This window comes from Protopterus annectens, chromosome 1.part1 (assembly GCF_019279795.1).
Source record: "Protopterus annectens isolate FY-2018-M chromosome 1.part1, PAN1.0, whole genome shotgun sequence".
Lineage (NCBI taxonomy): Eukaryota > Metazoa > Chordata > Ceratodontiformes > Protopteridae > Protopterus > Protopterus annectens.
Genome location: NC_056726.1, coordinates 1911067371 through 1911078476, shown reverse-complemented (window position 1 = coordinate 1911078476; position 11106 = coordinate 1911067371). Strand labels below are relative to the sequence as shown.

The 11106-nt window shown below is 37.9% G+C and overlaps 1 protein-coding gene across 1 annotated transcript in view; it reads left to right on the top strand.

Annotated features, from left to right (window-relative positions):
* The first annotated feature begins 5168 nt into the window (after positions 1-5168).
* The window catches only part of LOC122816760, a 45584-nt gene continuing 39646 nt past the window's right edge, over positions 5169-11106 (top strand). The window contains exon 1 of the mRNA XM_044089778.1: positions 5169-5461. Within this exon, the coding sequence (XP_043945713.1) occupies positions 5169-5461 (293 nt within the window). The remainder of the gene's footprint in view (positions 5462-11106) is intronic.

Sequence of the window (11106 nt, the reverse complement as noted above, 5' to 3'; positions counted from 1 at the left end):
AAAGAAGTCAACCAGGTTGAGCAGGCATGATCTACCTTTGAAAAAAACAAACTGCATTGGATGTACTGTTTAGAGATTCCCTATCTCCTTGTTAACAAGGTCCACAATGATGCGGTCCATAGCCATACATATCAGACTCATCAGGCTAATGGGGTGATAATTCCCAGGGTCTGTAGTCACTCCTCCTTTATGGAGAGGGATGACTGTAGCAGTGCGCTATTTGGTAGGGACAAAGCCTGAGCTGAGGCTGTGATTGAACAGGGCACACAGAAGTGGTGCCAGTTCACTTTGTAGTTCATGTAGAACACATCCAGGGATATTGTCAGGTGCTATGGAAGCTGTATTCTTGGCCTTGGACAATACTGCTTTAACCTGTGCTGCAATAATGCTAGGTGCCTGACATTCCTCTGGTATTGTGATTGGTCCTTTATGGGGAAGAGAGGGGTAAAGTTGACACTGAATCTGTTGGACAGTATGTTGGCAATATCTGTTGGCTCAGTATAGGAGATACCATTATGCAGTAACTCAGAGCAAACTTGTGTATTGCCGTGGAGATTTTTTATATAACTATAGAAGGCTTTGTTGTTGTTTTTTGTGTCTGCCACAATTCTGCCTTCATAGTTGGCTTTAGAGGTTTTGATGAGGGATCTCAACTTTTTTTGAGGCTAATAAGGGAATTTTTCCTGTCTTGGGATTTCATCTTTTTCTGCAACAGTTTCTTCCTTATGTTGTAGAGTTTATTAATTGCAGGGGGCCACCTGATTGGCTTCATGTATTGGAGGAGACCGTCTTGGTTCTGTTGGGTTATTGCTAGTTCCATGCATTTATGTATGTGTTCGTACAGTGCATTGGTGTATAATTCGGCAGTCATATGTCAATTTTCCATTGATATGGGTGCCGTGAAGTTATCCACCTCTACCTTTAGGAGCCCAAAGTCAGCTTTTGAGAAATTTTTCATGGCGGTTGCCTTTACAGGGGGTGTGGGTGAGATGAGGATTGAACCAAAAAACAAACAAACAGCCAGCAACAAAATGCTGTGGAAATGAGGTTTATTGGGTCATAACTTCAAATAACAGACCGGTTTCGGCTTGGATTTCACCTAGCCATCATCAGTGTAACATTACAAAAGACAGTTGAAGTCATATATACCTTTGAATTAATTAGAAACAAAAAGTGATAGAACTCATAAATATTAATATAGCCATTCATAAATACTCATAAATATTAATAAGTATTCATTCAATCCAGGATGAAAAAGTGAGTCCAGTTTAACAATCCATTTCTTCTCCTTAATATTCAATTTGCTGTGCCAACCAGATTTATGTGAACGATCACCAATGATCTTGTCAATGACCAAAAAATGGAATTTAGCTGTGTTGTGTTTAAGTGTATGTTTGTAAAGTGTGTTACTTGTTCTTTTACATTTAATATCACTCAAATGTTCTGAAACCCTTAGCTTAAAAGGTCTAGACGTTTGACCGATATAAAAAGCATGACAGCTGCAACAAGTTACGTAGACAATCCAATCAGAATTACAATTAGCAAAAAACTTAATATCATATACAATGCTGCTGTTATTGCTGGAAAATCATTTAGTTCTTAATACATATTTGCAATTATTGCAATGGCCACAGGGCATACAGCCAATATGCTTGTCACCCGTAATGGTAGTCTGTGCCAACTGTAAATGCATAGAATCAGAATGGTGTTTATGGTGATTAAAATAAGCACCCAAATGTTTGCCCTTCCTAAAAGAAAAGGAGCATGTTGGAGCTATACTGGAAGACAATGTAGGATCCGCTAAAAGAATATTCCAATTATTTTTAATAATATCAATAAACTTATTGGTATTTCTCCCATAGGTAGTGGTAAGACGTAAAATGTTGGATTTAGGTACTTGTTTGTGTTTATATTTAAAAAGTTCATCCCTGGGTAGATGTGATGCATAATTCCTGGCAGTGGAAACATATCCTGAGCTGTAACCTCTTTTTTTAAACCTATCGGTCAAATCCTGGCTATAAAGGCAAAAAGTATCATCATCAAAACAATTCCATCTTACCCTAATAAACTGTGATTTTTCTGGCTATATGTTTTGGATGAAAGCTGGATGTGTGGAGCAAAGTATCGTATTCAGGAAATTTCCTGTATACTTGAGTATTTAGTGTAGTGTCAGAATTTCTGGTTATCATGATGTCCAAAAAAGAGATCTGATGTTGATCATAAGTAATGGTAAATTGTAATCCCCATTTGTTATCATTAAGGTATTGAACAAACTCATGTAAATATTCAATATCTGCCCTCCACACCATCCAGCAATCATCCAAATATCTATAACTATTGGTTCAGACCTTACTTTTGGTCATTTTTTTGTTTTAATCTGAAACACTCTACATCCATTTTTCATTGCGGATGTGCCTCGTGGTATTGGCGTACAGTCTACCAATGTTTTTTCAGCTTGTGTGCTCAATTGGAAGTGATATTACCTGGCAACAGCGTTTCTTCTTTCTTCCATGGGAACTTATATCAAACATTTTTTATATCAATGGATGGCCTTGTACAGTTGATGCACAACATATATATGGTTACTTGGCCTGTGGCGTTCTTTCAGACAAGATAGGAAGGCGATATTGAATGGATTATTTTGGACTTTCTTGAATAACTGTTATTTTGGATGGTCTTTTGACTGGGATATTTTGCCGATAATTTGGCAACATTTGCTACATAATTTGGATGTTGTTTTGGGCTATTACTGTTCTTGTGCATCCAGTATCGTCACTCTCATGGAACACAAGTCATCATAGTAAGGACAGTTAAGTTCCTTTACTTTTACTCCATCGAACAGTCATCAGCTGAACATCTAGTGATCATGGTGACTTATTTATTTTAGCAAATATCTTATAACATCATACTATCCAGTTTTTGGACTTTATCTGAACATTGGTGAACATATATTTTACGTTCTGCTGTCTCTTGTTGGAACTGTTTATTATTTATTTTCAACAGTACATTGATAAAAGTGTAATTATTTACATATACGGTACTTAGTTATTTACCAGCATTTTTATTCAATGCATTGTTTATATGTTGGATGCTTTATATCGCATTCTTATACTATTGTTTAGCTTTTGGACATTTTGGAAATATTTTTTGGCCTCGCTTTATTTCCTATTATTGCTTAGTATTGGAACTGACTGCTTTTTAGTAATGTATTTATGATAGCATATTGGTCTTACTATTTTTTGAGGCAATTATTCACTGTTTTTTTCCCTTTTTCACATTTTTTACTGTCTTCTAGGGGCTTACCTATAGTACTATGGACTAGTGGCCTTCTTCTAATTCCAGTTTATTGATCTGGGATTGTTTGGATGCTTATTATTCCTGTTATTACTCATGGGATTTTTTGGTGTTCATATTACATGGCTCTAACTCCATTCTGTTTGGATTTAAAATTCAATACATTCATACACATTGGCTTCATATACTGGATGATAACTAGCTTCCCTTAATTGTATTTTTTGACAGATTATTAGTTGTGTTTAATGATATATGATGGGGTTTTGGCTTCCCGGTTATTTTTTATTTGCTTCCTTAGGGTATATTGGAATATTCACCCACCCCCTTGAAGTTATATAGAGACATATATACATATATGTCTATATTTTTTGATTATTTAATAACATATTACCTATATTAGTGTCTTTTTAAGATGCCATACTATTGGATCATGCTGACATCATATCATTAATATATTTAGTAGTGGTGTTATTTAATATCATACCACTATTTTTTGGACTTTTGAATATATTGGAATTTGTTGTTCCTTTTGGAGCAGCTTTAGGGTTTCACAACTACCATTATTGTCCTAGTTTCTCTTCTGGATGTGGCCCCCTTTTTTTCAATACAACCCACAAAGTTTTATTAAATGCCATTATTGTCCAGTTCTTTTCTATACATATATATTGTGGGATATTAGGACATGGTGTTGTGACTACTATTGTGTATTTGACATTTTCATTTCAATATGGATTTAAATAATATTCTTATTGGCCTTTCCTCAGATAGGGATGATCTTGTGGCCTTTGGTATTGGTGAACAACCAAATGATTCAGAACATAATACTATTGGTAATTCTGAACAAAGTTGTGAAAAATTATTTCGTGATTTGAATAAAAACATGAAAGCACTGAGATCCAATGTACGGCATCTCAAATTACTTAAGGCATATATGATAAAGGATATAACTCCCAGGAGCCTTAGGGTGAAAATCCAACCTTTAGTAGCAGAGCCTGATGATATGCTGACCAGTGACTGGACATCCATACAGCAAGAATGCTCTATGAGATTCGTAGAGACATTATCCAGTTATTATGTCAGGATCATTGACCAGGATACACTTAAGGTCAGCAAGCTTATAGAGCAATGTAATCAATACCAAGATGAAACCTTTTTTCCCGTTTTTTTGTCCAAACTCAGTTCTGATCTGCTCAGTTTTGAAACACAATTGAAGGAAAGGAAGCTCAAAAAATTCTCTAGAGACCAAACAGATTATGAACGTGGCCAACTGTTTAGACAAACTAGACATGTCAGGTTTGAGGTCAGTCATAGAAGTACGAACCCAAATCCCAAACATAAACATCCGAGATCTATTTTGAAAAGACATGGCAATCTTAGTGACACCACAGATGCTGATACCTCTTCTGGTACAGATATTGATTCACAGCACGCGACGGACTCCCCTACCCCTAAGCGTAATAATTTTGGGACGCCTTTAGGCCATACAAGAGGGGATGTAGGAAACACAAAAAAAGTTACAAGTCTACAGAACCTTATGGAATTATTGACCAACAAGTAAACATTTCTGCACATAATAATGTATGTAATATTTCCAACACTGTTTTAACTGAACAACATATTGCTTTGTTAAATAAAGGGCTGTCTTTTGTACCCTTTTTTTTGTGTCTGAAGATATCTTTGCACAAGATATAATAGCGTTTTGTAGGTTAATTAACCTTAAATTATATTTTCAGGACAACAATGAACAGCATCACTTATCTGACAATTTCAGATATCATCCTTCTAGTTTTATACCACCAATGCATCCATCTGTGAGCTTATTCCAACATGGGTTCCTCAAGGATTTGCATTTCCCTGCTAATACTATTTCACCTATGTCGAACAATATTTCTGAGTCTGAGTCATTATGTTTAGCAGAATTAGTGCACAATAAAAAATTGGTAATCACTACTGCTGACAAAGGAGGGGCAGTTGTTGTAATGAACTGGATTGATTATGATATCGAGGCACACAAACAACTTGATGATGCCAGGTATTATATTAAGATGCCATTAGATCCTACATCCATGTTCAAGCAACAAATCGATACATTTCTTAATTCAGCATTGGAAAATGGGATTATAACATCTGATACCTTAAGACACTTGACCATCACAGACCCCATCAGGCAATATATTTATTTCTTGCCTAAAATTCATAAGGATCTTTTACATCCACCAGGTAGACCAATTGTGGCTGGGACTGGCTCCTTAACTGTGCCTTTATCTGAATTTTTGACCAAATATTTAAAACCTTTACTATCCTGGGTAAGATCCAGAATACAGGATACTACACAATTTCTGGGTATTATTAATGAAATGCAGATTGAGAATGATTGGTGGTTATGTACTTTGGATGTGACTTCATTATACACGAATATACCCCATTGGGCAGGTTTGGATGCCATTGAATACTGGCTTCATAAATCAAACATAAACAAACCTGGCTTCAATACTTTTTTGATAATTTTGACAGAACATGTGCTTACTAAAAATGTATTTTTTTATGATAAGCAATGTTATCTCCAAATCAAGGGCACTGCTATGGGGGCATCTTTTGCCCCTATTTATGCTGATTTATATATGGCATTTATTGAGGATCACATCATTTATGATGATACACATAATCTTTACTTACCAGAGATTGACATCTGGCGTAGATATTTGGATGATTGCTGGATGGTGTGGAGGGCAGATATTGAATATTTACACGAGTTTGTTCAATACCTCAATGATAACAAATGGGGATTACAATTTACCATTACTTATGATCAACATCAGATCACTTTTTTGGACATCATGATAACCAGAAATTCTGACAATACACTAAATACTCAAATATACAGGAAATTTCCTGAATACAATACTTTGCTCCACACATCCAGCTTTCATCCAAAACATATAGCCAGAAATATCACCAAATCACAGTTTATTAGGGTAAGACGGAATTGTTCTGATGATGATACTTTTCGCCTTTATCACCAGAATTTGACCGATAGGTTTAAAAACAGAGGTTACAGCTCAGGATATGTTTCCACTGCCAGGAATTATGCATCACATCTACCCAGGGATGAACTTCTTAAATATAAACACAAACAAGTACCTAAATCCAACATTTTACGTCTTACCACTACCTATGGGAGAAATACCAATAAGTTTATTGATATTATTAAAAATAATTGGAATATTCTTTTAGCGGATCCTACGTTGTCTTCCATTATAGCTCCAACATGCTCCTTTTCTTTTAGGAAGGGCAAAAATTTGGGTGCATTTTAATCACCATAAGCACCATTCTGATTCTATGCATTTACAGTTGGCACAGACTACCATTACGGGTGACAAGCTTATTAGCTGTATGCCCTGTGGCCATTGCAATAATTGCAAATATGTTCTTAATACATATTTGCAATAATTGCAAATATGTATTAAGAACTAAACAATTTTCCAGCAATAACAGCAGCATTGTATATGATATTAAGTTTTTTGCTAATTGTAATTCTGATTGGATTGTCTACATGGCTTGTTGCTTTTTATATCGGTCAAACGTCTAGACCTTTTAAGCTAAGGGTTTCAGAACATTTGAGTGATATTAAATGTAAAAGAACAAGTAACACACTTTACAAACATACACTTAAACACAACACAGCTAAATTCCATTTGTTCGCATAAATCTGGTTGGCACAGCAAATTGAATATTAAGGAGAAGAAATGGATTGTAAAACTGGGCTCACTTTTTCATCCTGGATTGAATGAATACTTATGAATATTTATGAGTATTTATGAATTGCTATATTAATATTTATGAGTTCTCCAATCACTTTTTGTTTCTAATTAATTCAAAGGTATATATGACTTCAGCTGTTTTTTGTAATGTTACACTGATGAAGGCTAGGTGAAATCCAAGCCGAAACCGGTCTGTTATTTGAAGTTATGACCCAATAAACCTCATTTCCACAGCTTTTTGTTGCTGGCTGTTTGTTTTTTGGTTCAGTTCATTTTGGCTGTGCAACACTCTCTGTGCAGGGGAATTGTTTTTGGTTGAGATGTGGATTTCCATGGTGATCAGTTTGTGGTCGGATCTAACCAGGGAGGAATTGACTATTGGTGGACAGCAACAGTTGCCCATGTTTGTAACAACCAGGTCAAGGATGTTGCTTCCTCTAGTGGGGTTAAGAATGAGCTGGTCCCGGGCATTGGAAATGATGAATTCCAGGAAGCATTGGACCAGTGTATTGGTGCATGAGTAGTTTTCCCAGGTGATGGAAGGGTAGTTGAAGCCACCTAGTGTGAGAGTGTTGGGTTGGACCCTAATAGCTTCCAGGGTGCTTAGGAACATGAAGTGAGAGTCTTGGGATATGGTTGGGGACCTATAGCATGCTAGGACCTGAATCGCCATCTTACCCAATGGTAGTTGTACCTGAAGTATCTCAGATGCGTTATGATGGGCTACTAATCTGGAGGTGTGCATATCCTTTATGAATATGGCGACACTACTACCTTCTGGGGCCAAAAGGTGTGGAATCAGTTATAGCCTGATAGTGCAGGGGTGCTTTGTGCTTCTTTAAACCAGGTCTCCCTTACAGCACAAATGTTGATGTTCTCCATTTTGAGGAGTGCTTGAGATTTAGACTTCTAGCATTGAGCATCATGACCCTCAGATTGCATTTATTTATAGCTGTTATGGTGATAATTTGGTCTTTGGATCATCACCTAAAAAAGGCACTATAGGACTGGCAAGAGCCTTAGCCAGTATCTGGAAACCTAGAAATGACAGATGCAGGCCATCTCTGGCAAAACATCAAGGTCTGTCAATCATGTCATCCTAAGCAGACAAATACTGGATCCCCTTAGAATGACACCAGAAACTTAGCCAATTGGTGAAGTCAATCATTTTCTGCTTTTACTGCGGTATCATTGGGTGACAGTAGGATGCTGCTCAGAGCTAGAGTCATACCTGCCTGGGCCACATAATCCAAGAGCTCCTCCATGTTTCTTTTCATGTAGTCCAGGGAGGTGCATCTCAGGCCATTTACACCCACATGGACAGTGACAGAATCATACTTGTACTTGCTGTGGAGTTACCTGAGTGCGTGTGTTATGTGTCGGATTCTGGCACCTGATAGACAGCTTGACTGCTATCTTTTCCGTATTCAACCTAGTGAGTGGGACATCAGTATGCCTCACTATCAAGTCACCTATGAATACTGTATTGAGCAAGCTGTTTTGCCTTAGGGGCTTAGGTTGAGGGGCACATTATGTAGGTGAGCTATGTGTCTTGTGGTTTGTGCTGTGCTGTGGTGGTGGAGTGCATTTCTGCCTTTGAGGTCTCTGCTGTTTGGGTAGATTTCTATTCAGAGCCTCGGCAAAGGTGGGTGTGTGGTTTATGTTTTTATGTGAGAGCTTTGATGGTGGGTGTTCTGGAGGGCTATGTGTTAATGTGGTGTGGTGCAGGTGTTGACCTTCTCCTCCTGACCAGCTATTCCAGTCTCGGCTTGATAGTGCATGGCTTCCAATTTGGATATATAAGTGTATCTCTCACAAGTGTGAGCATTGGGAGGTTAGAGGAAAGGGTTGTCTGAGTACATGAGGCAGTTGCTACACTGCCTCAGAATGCCCAAGTTCACCAGGTTAATAGGAGAAAGCACAGGGAACTGACCTTTAAACATGCCAGGAGGGATGGTCATTATTACTATGTACTGGAGCTGTTTCCTTATATATTCCTTTTATAGGAAAAATGTCACTCATGGTGTCTGAGTCTGTATAGAGCACTGCCAAACATTTGAGGGGAAACTAATACGTAGACCCTGAAAATTTAAGGATGAAGTATTTAGGCAGATATTCTGAAGTTAGAAATCAAGCAGTACTTACTGAAAAATAAAGACTTGGCTTGTCAAGAATGATGAAAAGAGGGGAGTCACATGAATGGCTACTGCCTGGCTACTACTAATGTTAGTCTCAGCAGAGCTTCCCTCTGTTGGGATACAATACTCCTTTGCTTCATCTCTCACCGGAAGAAAATGTTAGCACCAATCCCAAGAAAAGAAGCATGCCATGGCCTGTTTGGTGATCCACAGTCTTGTCCCAGATGATGCAAGAGTCTGCAGGCTTGTAGCCTTTTTCTGGTAGATGCCTCAAATAGCAACCAAACCAATTAGGTACGTTAAGCACAGACACTCACTCTTCAACCAAAAAGAGTCAGGAACAAATGCACTCTGGTCCTACTCTCACCAGGATCAGAATATAAGCACAGATTCCAAGCTGTCACCTATAAAGCAGTTATTAAGCTTTCTGGTTATCAGCAGTCTCCAGAAAATAACGTAACTACACTCCTTCTCTCACCAGGAGAAAACAGAATCACTAATCCCAAGATGACTACTGAGAGGCAGAATGTGGGCTCTCCAATAACTGGTGACAAAACTGGGACAAAATTATTGATCACCAAAGAGCTTGCTTCTCATTTTTGGATGGGTGCTACTGTTTTGCTTCTGGTGAGAGAAGAAGCAAAGGGACATTGTATCCCAGGAGCATGCAGCTGTGGTGAGACCAGCACTAGTAGTAGCCTGGTTCTAGCCTATCAGGTGAATCCCCTCTATTCATCATTCTTGACATAACTAATTATTTGTTTTCAGTATGTGCTACTTGATTAGCTGCTGTCTAACCTAACTTCAGAAAATATCCCTAAATACTTCATCCGTAAATCATTAGCATCTGCATTAGTACTTTCTCCTCAAATGTTTGGCAGAGTCCTGTATAGAAGTAGGCAGTTTGAAATGACATCTTTACTGTAAAAGCAACCGTGAAATTTCACCAGTACCTAGTTGCATACAGGGCAACTAGTTTGCAGCAACAAGCATTGCCCCAGGAGCTGTAAACCAGATACTCCTGACTTTACTTTATATTTTCACCACAGCTATCTAATCAATAAAAAACGGCCTGTTGTCATGGATATGAACTTTCCCACTATCTCTGTTACCAGCTTGGTGGATTTGAGCATCCTGAGGCAATGCAAAAATTGTCTCATATTTATGAAAACCATCTAATTCTCAAACAAACTGATAAAGCATATGGAAGATATATTTATACAATATCACTGGAGGCAAAGATCTCACATAAACGCACTCCTATTGACAAAAGTAAGTGCACACACTGCACTGATCACACACAGAACAAACCAAATGCATAAACCCACATATGCTGAGGCACGTAAATGTAACCTTCCTAAATTCCAAAAACCTCCTAGATGAAGTACACATAACAAATACCATCTGCATCCCCAAATGTACTCTAAAAACAACACTCACATCAAAACATATAGTATGCGTAGGACATGGTACTTATGCCCTGTATTGTTTTAGTGAGGAATGTCTGTGGACATTCTAATTGTTGGATGTGCCTGGTTAAGTACTTACCAAACAGGGCATTGTACTTAGTGGGTGGTGCAGTGGTGCAGCGCTTAACATTGTTGCTGCACGGGAGAGATTCTCCTGTTTGATTCTTGACTTAGGTATCTTCTGTGCAGAGTCTGTATGCCCTTCCTGCATTTACGTGGGTTTCCTCCAGGTGCTCCAGTTTCCTACCATATTCCAAAGACATGCATCTGGGGCATTTCTCCCTGGGCCCCCTCTGAAAATGGGCTCTGACCCAGTTGGACTTTCCTGGTAAACAAATGTTAAATAAATAATAAAATGCATTATGAATGCTGATTACAGTGAAACAATGACCTCCTAGGACCTAGATGCCATATCTTCATTTTATGAGTTCCTCAACATAGAAT